At 44.2% G+C, this 20,930-nt stretch overlaps 1 protein-coding gene across 1 annotated transcript in view; it reads right to left on the bottom strand.

The window, feature by feature from the left end:
• Positions 1-322: 322 nt before the first annotated feature.
• LOC121538552 (dysbindin-like) overlaps positions 323-20,930 on the bottom strand; it is a 45,122-nt gene continuing 24,514 nt past the window's right edge. The window contains exons 2-4 of the mRNA XM_041846679.2: positions 20,494-20,643; positions 20,164-20,307; positions 323-2,108 (exon numbers count right to left, since the gene is read on the bottom strand). Of these exons, the coding sequence (XP_041702613.1) occupies positions 1,897-2,108; positions 20,164-20,307; positions 20,494-20,643 (506 nt within the window). The 3' untranslated portion in view covers positions 323-1,896. The remainder of the gene's footprint in view (positions 2,109-20,163; positions 20,308-20,493; positions 20,644-20,930) is intronic.

The following is a 20,930-nucleotide window of genomic DNA, read 5'->3' as shown; positions in this document are numbered from 1 at the left end:
CAAAAAAGGGCCATCTTAAAAACTGAAAGCAGATGCACGCTCACAAACTTAGCATGAGGACTCCCATACCCATGCAATGATCACACACTCAAACACACAAACAAACAAACACACCCTTTCAGCTTGTTGATAGACTCTTAAACCCGTAGAGCTGCAGAAACCATTTTGTGAGCCAAGTGTCTAGTGTCTACTGTACATATCCAACGCTCAATATTCAGGTCAGGAGGAGGCTACAGGGAGGTGCCCTGTTTGTACTAACAACTCGTTTCATGCATAGATAGGCCTACAATGAAATCTGAAATATCCGATTTTTTTTTTTTATGATACACTTTATTGCAGAATGAACAACTCTATACATGACATACATGGCATGCATTTACAAACACAGTCAGTCCATGGTACCCAGATGATATGAGCATAACAATACAACATGAGGCTGGGGGCTGTTTATGGCTCGCTCCTGCTCTATACTGCTCTCTTACAGTAAGAACACCAGGGTGTACTGTTGTAAAACGGTGGACAGTCTTACCCTGTGATGGCCGGTGTGGGTGCAGCAGGGCCGGATAACCGAACGGGCATGCAGGGCACGTGCTCCGGGGCCCCCGACCACCAAGGGGCCCCAGACAGCATATGAACACGTCATAAGCAATGTCAAAATGAGTAGAATTGCAGGAAATACATTTTAAAACTGCAAAACTTTCTCTCAGGCTCATGGATAAATGTGTAGAATAACTTGAAATTTGTTTCAAAACTGCACAATTTTCTCTCATCCTCATTGTAGGTGCACCGGGGCCCCAAATGCAGTAGTCCGGCCCTGGGGTGCATGATTTTGCTCCAACCAAGCAGAAACAAACACCTGGGTAAGATTGCCGCTCCCTAGGATAGTTGCTAGTGGACGGAATTCCCGGTAGCTAGCGAATATTGTCTTCATTGACACCAAGGCCTTTACCAAGGTATTGCCCTGGTAGACTCCTAACTCATATGCCTACTGACTTGGGGGAATGCCACACAGGATTGTTCCTGTTTACGTTGAAATACCACTCTTAGATCTTTCTCACCCTCTTAACTGACATTCAAGTTCAAAGAAAATGGGCGTGATGAAGGTGTCCTGAGCTGGAGGGAATAGCAATAGCAGAATATCCAGTCCGCATGTAGCGTGCGAGTGACTGATGTGTTATGTTGCTAAATGTTTTATCCCCTTTCAACTGTTACATGAAGGTTGGTAAATACCTTGACTGAGAACAAATTAAACTAAACTGCTTAAGACTACCACTAACTGAACCCAATCATGCAGCAAAGAGACTCATCATGTATCAGTGTGTTAGAATTCAGTGTTTAAATAACAGCATTAAGGAATGGATAGCATTGGATCCAGGATGTAGTCTCTCAATGTTCACAGGTTCTTATATGAGACAGACATCTGGACCAGTCTTAATTTCTCCCTCTGACAATGATATTCTGTGTATGATAAATATGGCAAACACAATATTGACACCTTGATCATGGTTAAACAAAATATGAGTATAATGCTCTGAAGCAACAGAAAAAACTGCTGTGAAAACTGAGTGTTCAGTACAATAGTGCTAAGTTGAAATAATGAGACGTCATCAATAAGTATTTTTCATAGTTACGCAAGAAATCAATTAACCCATAACAACACACCAAACCACTACAAGGGGTGTCCATGCTAGGGGTTTCCCACAGGATAGTGCAGGGGTGTCCACAGGGTAACATGGAAAGAGACAGTGATGGTACTGTTTATGTATGAATCTCTGAGTTAGTCTGTTTACCCTTTCCTTGTTGTCATTGACAACAGTCAGAACAGCTGATTGACTTGTGTCTCTACGATGAAGGACCGGACAGGTTTCTCTCTTCATCGGTCTCTTCGTCCTTCATTCAGGGCACGGAGGTCAGCAGGAGGGTGTCGGCGTGCACCTCCTCTTCATCGGATTGGACCACATTGTCGGTTCCGCCCCCGCTGGTGTCACTCGAACCAGAGGAGGTGGAGGACATACGAGATTTTGACCCCCAGCGACCGTCGATATGCGGACAAATTGGCACACGCTCCCTGTAGACAACCTCTTTGCTCTCGTCTTCATCGTCTACCTCTGGTGTGGGCGAGAGGAGCAGACAGGAGATATGAGTAGGAAGGAATAACATGACACTGAGGTTCAAGGCATAGAGTGAGGGAAAAAAGTATTTGATCCCCTACTGATTTTGTACGTTTGCCCACTGACAAAGACATGATCAGTCTATAATTTTAATGGTAGGTTTATTTGAACAGTGAGCGACAGAATAACAACAACAAAATCCAGAAAAACGCATGTCAAAAATGTTATAAATTGATATGCATTTTAATGAGGGAAATAAGTATTTGACCCCTCTGCAAAACATGACTTAGTACTTGGTGGCAAAACCCTTGTTGGCAATCACAGAGGTCAGACATTTCTTGTAGTTGGGCACCAGGTATGCACACATCTCAGGAGGGATTTTGTCCCACTCCTCTTTGCTGATCTTCTCCAAGTCATTAAGGTTTCGAGGCTGACGTTTGGCAACTCGAACCTTCAGCTCCCTCCACAGATTTTCTATGGGATTAAGGTCTGGAGACTGGCTAGGCCACTCCAGGACCTTAATGTGCTTCTTCTTGAGCCACTCCTTTGTTGCCTTGGCCGTGTGTTTTGGGTCATTGTCATGCTGGAATACCCATCCACTACCCATTTTCAATGCCCTGGCTGAGGGAAGGAGGTTCTCACCCAAGATTTGACGGTACATGGCCCCGTCCATCGTCCCTTTGATGTGGTGAAGTTGTACTGTCCCCTTAGCAGAAAAATACCCCCAAAGCATAATGTTTCCACCTCCATGATTGACGTGGGGATGGTGTTCTTGGGGTCATAGGCAGCATTCTTCCTCCTCCAAACACGGCGAGTTGAGTTGATGCCAAAGAGCTCGATTTTGGTCTCATCTGACCACAACACTTTCACCCAGTTCTCCTCTGAAACATTCAGATGTTCATTGGCAAACTTCAGACGGGCCTGTATATGTGCTTTCTTGAGCAGGGGGACCTTGCGGGCGCTGCAGGATTTCAGTCCTTCACGGCGTAGTGTGTTACCAATTGTTTTCTTGGTGACTATGGTCCCAGCTGCCTTGAGATCATTGACAAGATCCTCCCGTGTAGTTCTGGGCTGATTCCTCACCGTTCACATGATCATTGCAACTCCACGAGGTGAGATCTTGCATGGAGCCCCAGGCCGAAGGAGATTGACAGTAATTTTGTGTTTCTTCCATTTGCGAATAATCGCACCAACTGTTGTCACCTTCTCACCAAGCTGCTTGGCGATGGTCTTGTAGCTTATTCCAGCCTTGTGTAGGTCTACAATCTTGTCCCTGACATCCTTGAAGAGCTCTTTGGTCTTGGCCATGGTGTCTTTTATACAGGTAACAAGCTGAGATTAGGAGCACTCCCTTTAAGAGTGTGCTCCTAATTCCAGCTCGTTACCTATATCAAAGACACCTGGGAGCCAGAAATCTTTCTGATTGAGAGGGGGTCAAATACTTATTTCCCTCATTATAATGCAAATCAATTTATAACATTTTTGACATGCCTTTTTCTGAATTTGTTTGTTGTTATTCTGTCTCTCACTGTTCAAATAAACCTACCATTAAAATTATAGACTGATCATTTCTTTGTCAGTGGGCAAACGTACAAAATCAGCAGGGGATCAAATACTTTTTTCCCTCACTGTAGAAATGGAATGAAAAAGACTGCAATTACCACTGATAGAAATTTGTTTCAAGCCAGACAGCCCTTGTTGGGGTCATTTGAAATATAATTTACAGTTTACCATCCTTTCTCAGTACCTCATCATTTTCTCAGTATTGTGGAAACAGGATGTCCTCAGTTACACTGCCATGATATTTGAGATTGAAAGTGTTGATGCTGTAATTAAATAAACTGGTGGAAAGGACTGTTGAGCTAAACCCCTTGGTGATAGGTGGGGCAAACCACATGCTTTCAAGTGAGCATTCCTCAATTGTTTGCAATGAGTTTCAAACAGGTATGATGGGTTAACCCAGTAATGACAGTAATATTGTCCTAATACAGGCCTGGGCAACTCCAGTCCTCGGGGGCCTGATTGGTGTCACACTTTTGCCCCATCCCTAGCAAACACAGCTGATTTAAACTGATTGCATTTTTAACTGAAGATCATGATTAGTTGATTATTGGAGTCAGGTGGGTTAGCTGCGGCTGGGGCATCCCTAACAGTAGCCAACTAAACTTCAACGGAGTTGAGCGGCGACTAGTGTGGGCAGACTGGAGCTCCGACATCACATAAAATGAAGTTATCAAGAACTATGGATTTCAGCACCCAAAGAGGAGCACACAATTACACAGGACAAAACCGAAATATTTACACCCATCTCCTCCCTTAAGAAATCAGTGTCCTGACAAAGCATTGGGAGAAACTGAGAGTCTCTCGATACACCTCATCCCCTTCTATTACCACAGTAATCTGATACCAGGGTAAATAAATGCCAAGGTAAATACCAGGGTAAACGCCCGGATAAACAAGTAAACTAAATGCTTCTGAAAACAGAATCCCTACATATTTTCCCTACATCAGTTTGCATGAAAGAGAAACAACAACCCTTTCTGTGTGGTGCCGTCATTTCACACGCACATAATACACAGCAGTTTCATTCTTCTAGCTTTGGTTTTGCCTTTTAAATGTGATACGGCACCATTTAGATTGTGCCAAGTCTCTGGCTGAGGATAGATCAGTGTTGGCAGCAAAGAAGAGAGTTATGTAAGGCTGTGTTAATAACACAGGCATCACAATTCAGATATTTTTTCCACTAATTGGTCTTTTGACCAATCACATCAGATTTTTTTCAGAGCTGATCTGATTGGTCAAAAGACCAATTAGTGAAGAAAAAACCCCATCAGAATTGGGCTGACTGTCTAAACGCAGTCTAAGAGGCCAGGGGTGAGTTGATAAACCTTTAGGGTCACAATGACAGGTGGATCAGAAAAACCAGAGCGATAATGAGGTTCCCCTCTAGAACAACTGTAACAGGAGTATTCAACTCTTACCCTATGTGGTAGGGAGCCTGCTGGTTTTAACTGCACCCACCTGTTGTCCCAGGTCTAAATCAGTCCCTGATTAGAGGAGAACAATGAAAAAACATAGTGGAACTGGCTGGTCCAGCGTTGGTTTGAGGGAGCTATACACTACCAAAGAACCACTAGACAAGAACCACCACTAAAAGCACTAGAACCACTAAGTCTATACACTCAAGCAATGCTTCCCGACTCCGGTCCTCGAGTACCCCCATAAATACACATTTTGATTGTAGCCCCGGACAAGCACACCTGATTCAACTTGTCAATTAATCATCAAGCCCTCAATGAGTTGAATCAGGTGAGTTTGTCTGGGGCTACAACAAAAATGTGTGCTGTTGGGGTTACTTGAGGGCTGGAGTTGGAAAACGCTGCACTCAAGTACAGAATAGCTCTAGATTCTAGTTCAGAGGAGGTGTAGTGTAATATAGCACATCCCATCAACTGGATGAGTCACTATTTATAGTTCGGTGGAAATTATCCAACCATTATGTAGGTTGGTGGAAATCCCCATTGGCTGAGGATGAGGGGACTGCATTAGATAGATGTGTAAAAATTATGTTGAATAATAATAAGCGACATTCTATCAATCTGACTATTATTATGTGAATGCTATATGCCCATAACCGTATCCAGTGGGTATAGCCAAGGTTGCGAGCCTTGCGTCACCCCTCGGAATACTATAAAATGCATGTGTCTAGGTTTACCGTTATGCCATTATTAAAAGGCTAAGGAACAAAGAGCTAATATCTTGCAATCAAAGTCCTAGCATTAAATGATTGAGCTAACCTTAGCTCAGAGATGCACAGTTAGAGACCGAGCATAAATGCTATATATATATTGTGAATAACATTTTCCATTAAACAATTTACTCAGAAATGTGAGGACTACGGTTCGTATCGTTTAAAAGTAATCCGATTTATTACAGTTATGCGTTAAGAATACAATTAACAAATGGTACATACGAGAAATCTTCACGATAAAAAGAATACAAAATATCCTATGTCTTAACAGCATAGAAAATTCACCCCTATGATATACAAACGTAAATCAGGAGATCGGTTTACCAATGACTCCATGATCAACGTTTAAACCCAGCTTTTATTCTTCCAAGAGCGCCAAATCCCAGTATCCCATCGTTTGATTAACATCACTTTGCATGGCCCAAAACATTAAAACAAAAGGCATAAAACTTCACACGCATTCTCTAATCCAATCACCACACCTCAACACTGTATGATGAGAGCACACCCTTTTGTCGTTCTACTTCTCTGTAACAATAAATCCATAGCACTTACAGTACAATGAAACATATCAAAATTCATAGCTCTTCATGCACTCTTGAAACAATACAAACATGACAATTTAATTAACACAGTAATGTTAATTCATCAGTCATCACACCTCTCCTGGTGTCAGTGACCCCAGGACATCCGTGAGAATGTCTCTTCATCGACATTGCAACAGATAAGGTGTGTTTGACCCCTGTGATAGCCCATATATGGTCTGTCATTTAAACAATGTCATAAATCTTGATTGAGTCAACATGCTGGGACTCGGCGCCAGCAAGTCACTAGTTGCGAGAATCACCTTCTCTCATTCTTCCACTACAGAGGCTGTCATTGGAGGATGGAAGGGGAATGAGGACCATCCTCCTCTATCTGAATTTAAGTTGAAAAAAAATAAGTATGAAACACAAAAACATTATATGATATTTTAAATATCTTTACATGTCACTAAGCTGATGAAAAACACTGTTTTTGCAATAGTCTACAGTAGTCTAAATAGCACCCCCAATATGTAAGGGGAGGATGACTATTTCCTGTCCTCTTGCTCCATTGTCTTTAGTTCAAATCCAGGGAAGAATGGACAGGTAACCAATCAGATCTCATGCAGTAGCAATATGGTATGAAATTCCTGCCTACTTCCTAGATCATGACCCATGCTGTTTTTGAATGGCCTTCAAGATTATTTAACCAAATTAATGAAAATGCAGCCATTTAAGATATATGATATTCGCACACGTGGATTAATGACTTTTTCCTGATGCCTTTCATGAAGGTTTTAGATTGTGTTTTCTTTTTCGTAATCGAAAACCTTCATAGAAAGCATTGGGTAGAAGAAAATCCATTAATACAAATATAACTGTCCATATACTGAACGAAAATATAAATGCAACATGCAACAATTTCAATGACTTTACTGAGTTACAGTTCATATAAGAAAATCAGTCAACTGAAATAAATTCATTAGGCCCTAATCTATGGATTTCACATGACTGGGCAGGGGCGCAGCCATGATTGGGCCTAGGAGGGCATAGGCCCATCCACTTGGGAATAAGGCCCACCCACCATGGAGCCAGGCCCAGCCATTCAGAATGAGTTTTATTACAGAGAGAAATACTCCAGAAATACTCATCAGTTTCATCAGCTGTCCGGGTGGTCTGCGGTTTTGAGGCCGGTTGGACGTACTACCAAATTCTATAAAACGACGTTGGAGGCAGCTTATGGTAGAGAAATGAACATTCAGTTGTCTAGCAACAGCTCTGGTGGACATTCTTGCAGTCAAAACGTGAGACATCTGTTGTATTGTGTTGTGCGAGAAAACGGCCCTTTTTAGAGTGGCCTTTTATTGTCCCCAGCACAAGGTGCATTTGTATAATGATCATGCTGTTTAATCAGCTTCTTCATATGCCACATCTGTCAGGTGGATGGATTATCTTGGCAGAGGAGTAATCCTCACTAACTCTAAAATATGCAGTTTTGTAGGGGTGGTGTTGTATGTATGCATTTGAAAGCACAGAGATACCGTGACGAGATCCTGAAGCCCATTTTCGTACCATTCATCCGCCGCCATCACCTCATGTTTCAGCATGGTAATGCACGGCCCCATGTCGCAAGGATACAGTGGCTTGCGAAAGTATTCACCCCACTTGGCATTTTTCCTATTTTGTTGCCTTACAACCTGGAATTAAAATGGATTTTTTTGGGATTTGTATCATTTCATTTACACAACATGCCTACCACGTTGAAAATGCAAAATATTTTTTATTGTGAAACAAACAACAAAGACAAAAAAAATAAGAAAACTTGAGCGTGCATACCTCTTCACCCCCCCCAAAGTCAATACTTTGTAGAGCCACCTTTTGCAGCAATTTCAGCTGCAAGTCTCTAGGGGTATGTCTCTATAAGCTTGGAACAGCTAGCCACTGGGATTTTTGCCCATTCTTCAAGGCAATACTGCTCCAGCTCCATTAAGTTGGATGGGTTCCACTGGTGTACAGGAATCTTTATGTCATACCACAGATTCTCAATTGGATTGAGGTCTGGGCTTTGACTAGGCCATTCCAAGACATTTAAATGTTTCCTCTTAAACCACTCAAGTGTTGCTTTAGCAGTATGCTTTGTCCTGCTGGAAAGTGAACCTCTGTCACAGTCTCAAATCTCTGGAAGACTGAAACAGGTTTCCCTCAAGAATTTCCCTGTATTTAGCGCCATCCATCATTCCTTCAATTCTGACCAGTTTCCCAGTCCCTGCCGATGAAAAACATCCCCACAGCGTGATGCTGCCACCACCATGCTTCACTGTGGGGATAGTGTTCTCAGGATGATGAGAGGTGTTGGGTTTGCGCCAGACATAATGTTTTCCTTGATGGCCAAAAAACTCAATTTTAGTCTCATCTGACCAGAGTACCTTCTTCCATATGTTTGGGGAGACTCCCACATGCCTTTTGGCGAAGACCAAACGTGTTTGCTTATTTTTTTCTTTAAGCATTGGCTTTTTTCTGGCCACTCTTCCATAAACCCAACTCTGTGTTGTCAGCTTCCTGCTTCTCCTGTTTGTCTCCGGGCCTCTAGAGGTCAGCTGTGTTCCCCTCTGCCTTAGTTCTTCCTCGTGTGTCCTCATTAGTTTGATCCAGGTCACCTGTGCCTTGTTTTCCCTTTAGTATTTTAGCTGTGTGTTTTCCCCTTGTTTCTCACTTGGTTATTGCGTCCTGACTATGTGTCTCCTGCTTTGTCCCACCGTGTCTGTCCTAGTAAGCTGTTCGAAGTTATCTTTAGTTTGTTTTTCTCCCCTCGTGGAGTTGTTTTGTTTTGCCTCCTGTTTTGGAACATTAAATCAACTTACCTGGAGTATTGCCTTGGGTGTTTCATTTGGGTCCTACAACACCTCCTCTGTGGCTAAGGGGTAGTACCCCCAGCTTTCCACATCTGAGACCGGAGTTCTAGCCCGGCTTGTGACAGAATAACCAAGTCACTCATGGACCCAGAAACACTCAGTTCCCAGGACCTGTTGGCGGTGATCACTCGACATGAGGCTTCTTTCCAGCGCCATGAAGCCGTTCTCAGCCGACAAGAGGAGCTGATGGCTAGTCATTCTCAACTCCTGGCCGAAATGATGAGTTCCCTCCGCCAGCTCTTTGAACGCCTCCCTGGTCCTCTCCCTTCCCCCAGGTCACCCCCCAGTGACGACAGGCCTTCTCGGTTGGCGGAGCCCCGACTACCACCTCCCAAGCCCTTTTCTGGGGATCCAAGCTCTTGCCAGGGTTTCCTCACCCAATGCTCCCTCACCTTCGAGCTCCAACCCTCAAGTTTTCCCACAGACCGTTCCAAGATTGCCTACATCATTACCCTTCTTTCAGACAAGGCGCTCGCCTGGGCTTCTGCGGTGTGGCAGTCCCAGGAGGCCTGTTGTGACTCCCACGCTGCATTTGTAGAAGAGTTCAAGCGGGTGTTCGATCATCCTGTCAGTGGGCGGGAGGCTTCCAAGCGCCTACTGTCTCTCCGTCAGGGCCCCCAAGCACGGCAGATTTTGCCATTGAGTTCCGGACCATAGCAGCAAGGAGCGGATGGAATGATGAAGCGCTGAGGGTCTGCTTTCAGGGAGGGTTATCTGAGCCCCTTCAAGATGAGTTAGCCACCCGGGAACCAGCTGGAGATCTCGAGTCCCTCATAGCCTTGGCCATCCGCCTGGACAATCGTCTAAGAGAGCGGAGAACGGCTCGCCGTCAGGTGTCTCAGTCCCAAGTTCCTCTGAGCAGCTCTGTTTCTCCTGTTTGGACTCCGTCATTCAGAGCTTCCCCGGCTCCTGAACTGCTCCAGGATTCCCCCGGAGAGCATGCAGTTAGGCCGTTCCAGGCTTTCTCCCAACGAAAGGGAACGTCGCATGAGGGAGCGTCGGTGCCTCTACTGCGGGGGTTGCCGGCCACTTCCGCTCCACTTGCCCCGAGCTTCGGGAAACGCCTGTCCCCGCCCAGCTACAGGAGGGCTGTGATGGGGAGAATTAGAGCGCCTCCTACTAACGCTGTCCTGGCTATTCCAGCCACTCTGTCCTGGGGGGGCCACCAGCATCGGGTCCAGGCTATGATCGATTCCGGTGCCGCAGGTGATTTCCTGGATGTAACCTTGGCTAAGGAACTTAAGATCCCTACCCAACTACTTCCTCAACCCCAGGCAGTTACAGCCTTAGATGGCAGACCTCTGGAACCAGGAAAGGTTACCGAGGCGACTCAGTCCCTGCGACTTACCATCTCTCAACACCAGCAGGAGGAGACCTTCTATCTTATTGACTCTCCCGAGTATCCTATTATCCTGGGTCACCCTTGGCTATGCAGACATAATCCCCAGATCGACTGGCCTACTGGCACCATTCTAAGCTGGGGTCCCACTTGCCAACTCACCTGCATGCTTCAGAGTCCCTCAGCCCCTAGTACCCAGTTTCCAAGAGTCTGTTGACGTCTCCCGAGTCCCCAGTGTTTACCATCGGTTCAAGGCAGTGTTCAGCAAGGCCCGGGCTACTGCCTTACCGCCTCATCGCACGTATGACTGTGCCATTGATCTACTCCCTGGGTGCTGCCCTCCTAGAGGTCGGATATTTTCCTTGTCCTCCCCCGAGCACGCAGCTATGGACACCTACATTAAGGAGTCCTTGGCAGCCGGCCTCATCTATGCCTCTACTTCCCCGGCTGGGGCGGGCTTCTTTTGTTGAAAAGAAAGACGGGGGTCTTAGGCCTTGTATTGATTACCGGGGACTCAACAAGATCACGGTTCGGAATCGTTACCCCCTTCCTCTCATGGCCACTGCTTTTGAGCTGCTTCAAGGGGCTTCCATTTTTACTAAGCTGGATCTCCGCAATGCTTACCATCTCGTGCGGATCCGGCAAGGAGACGAATGGAAGACGGCGTTCAACACGCCCACGGGGCACTATGAATATCGGGTGATGCCGTTCGGGCTCACCAATGCCCCCGCAGTATTCCAAGCCCTGATTAATGATGTTCTCCGGGATATGCTTAATCTGTTCGTCTTCGTGTACCTGGACGATATCCTCATCTTCTCGAGGTCACTGAAGGAGCATGAGGGGCATGTTAGCCGGGTTCTCCAGAGGCTCCTTGACAATCACCTCTACGTTAAGCCTGAGAAGTGTGAATTTCATGTTTCTCAGACTCAGTTTCTCGGGTTTATTGTCACTCCCGGGCACCTAGAGATGGATCCCAAGAAGGTCAAGGCGGTCCACGATTGGCCCACACCTGCCACGGTCAAGGAGGTTCAACGGTCCATTGGCTTTTCTAACTTCTATCGGAAGTTCATCAAGAATTTCAGCTCGGTGGTAGCCCCCTTGACGACGCTTACCAAGGGAGGAGGGACCAAGATTCACTGGGGTCCGGAAGCAGCAGGGGCCTTCGAGGATCTCAAGCGCCGCTTCACTTCTGCTCCGATTCTGGTGACCCCTGACCCAGAAAGACCTTTCGTGGTGGAGGTGGACGCCTCAGAGGTGGGGGGTGGGAGCCGTCCTGTCACAGAGGGGTGCGGATGGGAGATTACACCCTTGTGCCTTCATGTCTCGCCGCCTGTCTGAGGCCGAGCGCAACTACCACGTGGGGGATCTAGAGTTGCTTGCGGTAAAACTGGCCTTGGAGGAGTGGCGCCATTGGCTTGAGGGGGCTCAGCACCCTTTCCAGGTTCTCACGGACCACAAGAACCTGGAATATCTCCAACAGGCTAAGCGGATGAACCCTCGGCAAGCACGATGGTCCCTTTTCTTTAATCGATTCCAGTTCCTCCTGTCTTACCGACCTGGCACCAAGAACGTCAAGCCGGATGCCCTGTCTCGAGTCTATTCTCCCGAGGTACGAGAGAAGCCCTTGGCATCGATTATTCCGAGGTCTAGGATCGTCGCACCTCTTCAGTGGGAACTAGAAAGAGGGGTACGAGAAGCTCTTGTCCATGAGCCCGATCCAGGCGGTGGTCCTGCCGGTCGCCTGTACGTTCCTCTCTCTGTTCGGGCCCGCGTCTTGCAGTGGGGTCATGAGTCGCCCTTGACATGCCATCCAGGCAGTGCTCGCACACTGGAGTTCCTCCGACGGCGGTTTTGGTGGCCGTCCATCAAGAAGGACGTGCAGGTTTATGTTGAGGCCTGCCCGGTGTGCAACCAGGGAAAGTCGACACGCCAGCGACCCCAGGGACTGCTCCATCCCTTACCTGTTCCTCGAAGGCCATGGTCACACCTTTCTCTGGACTTTGTTACGGGACTTCCTCTATCCCAGGGCAACACCGTCATCCTAGTGGTGGTAGACCGTTTCTCTAAGGCTGCCCGGTTTATTCCCCTGCCCAAGCTGCCCTCGGCTAAGGAGACTGCTGAGCTCCTCATGAACCATGTCTTCCGGATATTTGGTATTCCCCTGGACGTGGTCTCTGACCGAGGTCCCCAATCTCGTCCCGGTTTTGGGGGCCTTCTGCAGGCTTGTTGGGGCCACAGCCAGCCTATCGTCGGGGTTCCATCCAGAGTCTAATGGTCAAACGGAACGGATTAATCAGGATCTGGAGACCACCCTGCGGTGTATGGCGGCCAGTAATCCCACGTCTTGGGCCACCTATATCATTTGGGCTGAATATGCCCACAACACCCTCCAGTCCTCAGCCACCGGATTGTCCCCCTTCGAATGCCAGTTCGGTTACAACCCTCCATTATTTCCAGAGGAGGAGGCGCAAGTTGGTGTTCCCTCGGCCCAGCGCTTTGTCCAACGCTGTAGGCGGACCTGGAAGAAGGCCAGGCGTGCCCTCCTTCGGACCTCCCAGAGATACCAAAGTCAGGCTAATCGCCACCGCCGGGACCCCTAGTTTCCGAGCTGGTCAGAGAGTTTGGTTGGCCACTAAGAACCTGCCCCTCCGGGTCGAGTCCAAGAAGCTTTCCCAGAGATACATCGGCCCTTTCCGCATTGCTAGAAAGGTTAACCCTGTGTCTTATCGTTTGGTTCTCCCTCGTTCCCTTAGAATTAACCCCACTTTCCATGTTTCACTTATTAAACCTGTCTTGTCTTCTCCCTTTGCCCCACCACGCAGACCCCCGCCACCTCCCAGGATCATTGACGGCCAGCCAGCCTACACAGTCCGCCGGATACTGGACTCCCGGAGGGTCCAGAACTCCCTGCAGTATCTGGTGGACTGGGAGGGCTACGGGCCAGAGGAGCGCTCCTGGGTTCCAGCCAGGGACATCCTGGACCCAGGGTTGATCCGAGATTTTCGCACCCGGGGGCCAGGGTGTTCTGGAAGGAACGTCAGGAGTCGTTCCTAGAGGAGGGGGTCCTGTCAGCTTCCTGCTTCTCCTGTTTGTCTCCGGGCCTCTAGAGGTCAGCTGTGTTCCCCTCTGCCTTAGTTCTTCCTCGTGTGTCCTCATTAGTTTGATCCAGGTCACCTGTGCCTTGTTTTCCCCTTTAGTATTTTAGCTGTGTGTTTTCCCCTTGTTTCTCACTTGGTTATTGCGTCCTGACTATGTGTCTCCCTGCTTTGTCCCACCGTGTCTGTCCTAGTAAGCTGTTCGAAGTTATCTTTAGTTTGTTTTTCTCCCCTCGTGGAGTTGTTTTGTTTTGCCTCCTGTTTTGGAACATTAAATCAACTTACCTGGAGTATTGCCTTGGGTGTTTCATTTGGGTCCTACAACACCTCCTCTGTGGCTAAGGGGTAGTACCCCCAGCTTTCCACATCTGAGACCGGAGTTCTAGCCCGGCTTGTGACATGTGTAGTGTATGGCTTAAAGTGGTCCTATGGACATATACTCCAATCTCCGCTGTGGAGCTTTGCAGCTCCTTCAGGGTTATCTTTGGTCTCTTTGTTGCCTCTCTGAATAATGCCCTCCTTGCCTGGTCCATGAGTTTTGGTGGGCGGCCCTCTCTTGGCAGGTTTATTGTGGTGCCATATTCTTTCCATTTTTGAATAATGGATTTAATGGTGATCCGTGGGATGTTCAAAGTTTCTGATATTTTTTTATAACCCAACCCTGATCTGTATTTCTCCACAACTTTGTCCCTGACCTGTTTGGAGAGCTCCTTGGTCTTCATGGTGCCGCTTGCTTGGTGGTGCCCCTTGCTTAGTAGTGTTGCAGACATTGGGGCCTTTCAGAACAGGTGTATATATACTGAGATCATGTGACACTTAGATTGCACACTAATTATGTGACATCTGAAGGTAATTGGTTGCACCAGATCTTATTTAGGGGCTTCATAACAAAGGGGGTTAATACATATGCATGCACCACTTTTCCGTTATTTATTTTTTAGCATTTTTTGAAACAAGTTATTTTTTTCATTTCACTTCACCAATTTGGACTATTTTGTGAATGTCCACTACATGAAATCCAAATAAAAATCAATTTAAATTACAGGTTGTAATGCAACAAAATAGGAAAAACGCCAAGGGGGATGAATACTTTTGCAAGTGCTTGATCAACTCTGTGTGTCGTGCTGCATGAGGCAAATTGTAGTCACACCAAATACTGACTGTTTTTTTGATCCACGCCCATACCTTTTTTTTAAGGTATCGGATGCATATCTGTATTCCAAGTGATGTGAAATCCATAGATTAGTGCCTAACAAATGTATTTCAATTGACTGATTAACTTATGTATATGAACTGTAACTTCAGTGTATATAGTGTTCTGTTGTTGGCAAGAATTTTGAAAAACTTGAAGTGTTGAATCAAGTGTTGTTTTTTGTTTCAGTTCATATACCATGTGCCATTGAATCGGTACATCGAAAATCTCTTCCCAGCTATTTTGCAACCAGTATGGCAAAGCTGTCAACATTTTTGTCCTCAAAAATGTATTTATATTTATACCGTGCATTTGGAAGGTATTCAGACCCCAATGACTTTTTCCACATTTTGTTACTTTACAGCCTTATTCTAAAATTGATTAAATTGTTTTTTCCCCTCATCAATCTACACACAATACCCCATAATGACAAAGCAAAAACTGGTTTTTAGAAACTTTTGCAGATGTATTAAAAAACCAAAATTGAAATATTACATTTACATAAATATTCAGACCATTTATTCAGTACTTTGTTGAAGCACCTTTGTTAGCAATTACAGCCTTGAGTCCTCTTGGGAATGACGCTACAAGCTTGGCACACCTGTAATTGGGGAGTTTCTCCCATTCTTCTCTGCAGATCCTCTCAAGCTCTGTCAGGTTGGATGGGGAGCGTCGGTGCACAGCTATTTTCAGGTATCTCCAGAGATGTTCGATTGGGTTCAAGTCCGGGCTCTGGCTGGGCCACTCAAGGACTTTCAGAGACTTGTTCTGAAGCCACTCCTGCGTTGTCTTGGCTGTGTGCTTAGGGTCGTTGTCCTGTTGGAATGTGAACCAGTTTGAGGTCCTGGGCGCTCTGGAGCAGGTTTTTATCAAGGATCTCTCTGTACTTTGCTCCATTCATCTTTCCCTCAATCCTGAATAGTCCCCCAGTCCCTGCCGCTGAAAAACATGCCCACAGCATGATGCTGCCACCACCATGCTTCACCATAGGGATGGTGCCAGGTTTCCTCCAGATGTGACGCTTGGCATTCAGGCCAAATAGTTCAATCTTAGTTTCATCAGACCAGAGAATATTTTTTCTCATGGTCTGAGTCCTTTAGGTGTGTTTTGGCAAACTCCAAGCTGGCTGTCATGTATGTTACTGAGGAGTGTCTTCCGTTTGGCCACACTACCATAAAGGCCTGATTGGTGGAGTGCTGCAGAGATGGTTATCCTTCTGGAAGGTTCTTCCATATCCACAGAGGAACTCTGGAGCTCTGTCAGAGTGACCATCTGATTCTTGGTCACCTCCCTGACCAAGGCCCTTCTCCCCCGATTGCTCAGTTTGGCCAGGCGGCCAGCTCTAGAAAGAGTCTTGGTGATTCCATACTTCTTCCATTTATGATGGATGCCACTGTGTTCTTGGGGACCTTTAATGCTGCATAAATGTTTTGGTACCCTTCCACAGATCTGTGCCTCGACACAATCCTGTCTCTGAGTCCTACGGACAATTCCTTCAACTTTATGGCTTGGTTTTTGCTCTGACATGTACTGTCGACTGTGGGACCTTATGTAGACAGGTGTGTGCCTTTACAAATAATTTCCAATCATTTGAATTTACCACAGGTGGACTCCAATCAAGTTGTAGAAACATCTCAAGGATGATCAATAGAAACATGATGAACCTGAGCTCAATATCGAGTCTCATAGCAAAGGGTCTGAATACTTATGTAAATAAGGCATTTATTTAGCAAAATTGTCTAAAAACCTGTTTTCGCATTGATGAGAAAAATAAATAATTTAATTCATTTTAGAATAAATTGTAACCACCTTGTTTAAGAAAGGGCCATGCTTTGAACTAAGTTTCATTCCAGAAACTGTGTAGTTGTAATCTGTATAAATGAAAAAATGAAATTCTTTGAATAAAGGATGAGCCTTTCTTAATAATCTAAGTTCAAGTTTAAGTACAACTTATGTATGAGTGAAGCTTTTGTGAGAGGTTTAATCCTTTAATATTTAATATTTCAGCTCCCCAAACTCATATTCATTATATAAATAGGCACGTTTAATTTTGTCTGGCTTTGCATTCCAAATAAAGTGACATATTTGTGGCTCAAATGATTTAGAAAATGAGTCGACTGGAGTAAGCAACGCCATTAGTAAGTAAGCAAACTGTGTTAGGACCAAAGAGTTAATCAATGTGATTTTTCCAACTGTCTATTGCTAACCTTCTATTGAAATTGGTTGTGCTAAATTCATTTATATTTTTTGAGATATCAATACCAAGTATGTATACTTCACCATCAGCCCATTTTATTGGTAAAAGAAAAAAGCTTGAGTCATGGGCATACGTTGACACTTTTGTTTTTAACCCCTGGATTTCTAACCCCTAGATGTTCTTGTTGGATCTGATTTTAATAGCAAGCATTTTGATGGCCATAATAAATAGATATGGAGACAACGGACAGCCTTGCTTTGATCCTATTGACAGCTCCATACTATCTGAGAAGTAACCATTATTTACTATTTTACACATGGGAATGCTATACAAAACTTTAACCCCATTGTATAAGAGATTCCCCAAAATTAAAATAGTCCAGGCATTTATATATAAATTCTAGTCATACTTTATCAAAAGCCTTTTACAAATCTGCTATGAAGACCATGCCAATGTTCTATTGTTTCATGTAATTGTGGGATATTATCTCCAATATATCATCCATGTGAAAAACCTGTCTGATCAATATCTGGTAAAACCTTTTTAATTCTATGTGATATGCATTTCGCCAGGTTTTTAGCATCACAACATTGAAGTGTAAGAGGCCTTTATACTTACCACCAAGGTCCTGTTTCAGGAGTAATGGCATACCATCAAACCCTGGTGGTTTGCCAGACTGAAAGTGTTTCATTGCCTCAAGAAGTTCCTCCTCTTGTAAGTTGGCCTTCACAGGTCTTTCTGTACATTTGTTAATTTTACATTATTTTATTAGGAAAGAAATCTTACAGTTAACGTCATTCAGTGGAGATGGAGGAGACTGAAAAGAAAATGTACACATAAAATATTTTGCTTCCTCTTTCAAAATATAATTTGGTGAATCATGGATGACTCCGTCATTTGTAATGTGTTTCTGTAAATTATTTCCATGTTGAAGTTTCAAGAAAAATGTAGTGCATTTTTCACCATTTTACATCCAATTCACTTTGTTTTTGTAATAAATGACACTTGATTGTTCTTGAATAAGTTCCTCCAATTATTTTTGTTTTTCTTCTAACTTATTTTGTGCCTCTATAGCACAGTTATTATTGCTATCTACCTGCACTGTTATTTCCTCTATTTCCTTTATTAGTCTAATCCCTTTTGACCTAAACTGCTTTTGTTTGAATTAGTATTGTATTGAATGGCCTCTAAAGGTACATTTGAAAGTGTCCCATACAATAAGGGTAGCTGGACACACCTACTCATTCAAGGGTTTTTCTTTATTTTTACAAATTTTTTCATTGTAGAATAATATTAAAGTCATCAAAACTATGAAATAACACATATGGAATAATGTAGCAACCAAAAAAGTGTTAAACAAATCAAAATATATTTTATATTTGAGATTCTTCAAATAGCCACCCTTTGCCTTGATGACAGCTTTGCACACTCTTGGCATTCTCTTATTTCATAGTTTTGATGTTTTCACTATTATTCTACAATGTAGAAAATAGTAAAAATAAAGAAAAACCCTTGAATGAGTAAGTGTGTCCAAACTTCTGACTGGTAGTGTATTTCCATTGTTGTCAATATAATAGATAATAGATAATCTTACTATGTCCTCCCGAGTGGCGTAGTGGTCTAAGGCACTGCATAGCAGTGATAGCTGTGCCACTAGAGATCCTGGTTCGAATCCAGGCTCTGTCGTAGCCGGTCGCGACCGGGAGACCCATGTGGCGGCGCTCAATTGTCCCAGCGTCGTCCAAGGTAGGGGTAGAGCATGGTGTTTGCAACGCCAGGGTTGTGGGTTCGATTCCCACGGGGGGTATGAAATAAAAAAACGAACTAACTGTAAGTCGCTCTGGATAAGAGCGTCTGCTAAATGACTAAAATGTAATAACCTTTGCTTTTAGTCCTCATTGCCACCAATCATTCTTCAAGAAAATGTAACCTGATGGGTATTACCATTGGAATAATTTGATCTGGCAATTTCACCTGACTAAGTGTGATTTATCTTTTTAACAATCATTCCGTACAACTGAAAAAAATAAAAAATAATCCTTGATTACCATGGCAAATCTACAATGGCAATGAAGCCTTCCCTATACATTGTATGAATGGAAAATGCATTGTGTAGGAATAACTTTTCATTTCCAATTTATATAATCCATTAATGATTTTACTTTGTCTGAATCGAATATGGCCATTTCTTATCAAGATGGAAAGATGAAATATTCCTGAACTGTACACATTTGACATTTGAAACTAAATCGTGATTGTGTTGTATTTTGAATGAAATTATATTGTATTCTAATAAAGTGATTTAAAGTTGCACAAATTATATTATAATTATTACACGTTTTTATCACGTTCATGGTTAGGCTGTTAGTCAGAGTAACATTTCCTATGTTATATGGAAAGTGGAGATTATATCTTTACAATGTGATAACTCTCAATAGTGAACCTTTATATGTTCTTAAAGTACTACAAGACCAGTAGGCCTACTGTGACATAAAAACAATGTCTGAATTGGAAAGAAATGTGGTAGGGAGACTAATTCGTTATCTTAACCTAAGAAACAGATGCACAATAAATTCATTTGACTTCGTGAAAATATTTTTGGGTGACCTAACTTGCTTACCATTTTTTCATGTGGTTTCTTTCTTCACAGACTCCATGAAATGATGTCCTCTTCCTAAATATTTGGTCACATGATTCATTTTGTGTATGGTTTCCTAAACAAGGGGTGGCTCAACTAACCCTTTGGTTCAACTTACCCCACTCTGCCCTAGTTTTATAGCAAGCCAGGGGAATTCCTTGATCAAGCTTGTTTCAAAATATGGTATTTTTTAAAATAATTTTAATCCATCCTCCTCAAATTCACAAGCCTAAAGCCGCCACTGCTCTAGTTCCTTTCTAGAAGGAGTTTATTTCCACTCTAGAAAGGCTAATTGTAAAGAAAATGTGTCCACACTTTAACCTTACTTTGAGAAGCAAACCTGGTAAGTAGTGGTAAGGAAGAGTCTGTTATTTCTGGGGAGGCCAGGAGGGTGACATAGATACCTGGTAAAGGGGAGGCCAGTGGGCCGTCGTCGTCCCCAGAGTTGAGGAACACATCCAGAGCTTCCTGGTCAGAGATGTCCATGAGGTCCAGCTGTTCCAGCATATCCACGTTCACCTCCATAGAGGAGATACTGCCCATAGGAGCTGTATGGACAACACAACACACTCAGATTCAGGCTGTATATTTACTTATTATGATTAAGTCCATTATGAGCTGTTTATTTGGACTGTAATGTATATTCTAATTAATCCATATATTACATAATAGAGGCCTATCCTATGTGTGTGTGATTTGTGCATGTGAAGATGTGTGTATTGAGCATCTCTCACGTTTCCTGCAGTCGATGTGCAGGTGGGCCGAGGACAGGAGGAAGTCCTTATCGTGCTGATACACCTCCTCAAAGAAGCGCTGTCTCTCCCTCAGCTTCAGATGCTGGGCTGAGTCATTGTCCAACACCCTCTGAGAGTTGTCTGTCTCCGCTAGCAACCAAAACAGAACACATACAGCCCAAATGTCAATCAAACTCCTCAACAGGTATATGTTGTATAGGTTGACATTTATATTATCAGGCCAACAGAGGGATAAAAAACAATACCATTTTCAGCCATGCCATCGGACGCATTTGGTTTTGGATGTATAGATTACAGTTGAAGTCGGAAGTTTACATACACTTAAATTGGAGTCATTAAAACTCGTTTTTCAACCACTCCACAAATGTATTGTTAACAAACTTTAGTTTTGGCAAGTCGGTTAGGACATCTACTTT

The sequence above is a fragment of the Coregonus clupeaformis genome, chromosome 24 (assembly GCF_020615455.1).
Source record: "Coregonus clupeaformis isolate EN_2021a chromosome 24, ASM2061545v1, whole genome shotgun sequence".
In the NCBI taxonomy this organism is placed as follows: Eukaryota; Metazoa; Chordata; class Actinopteri; order Salmoniformes; family Salmonidae; genus Coregonus; species Coregonus clupeaformis.
The sequence above is the reverse complement of the archived record's forward strand: the minus strand, read 5'-3'. Positions and strand labels throughout refer to the sequence as shown.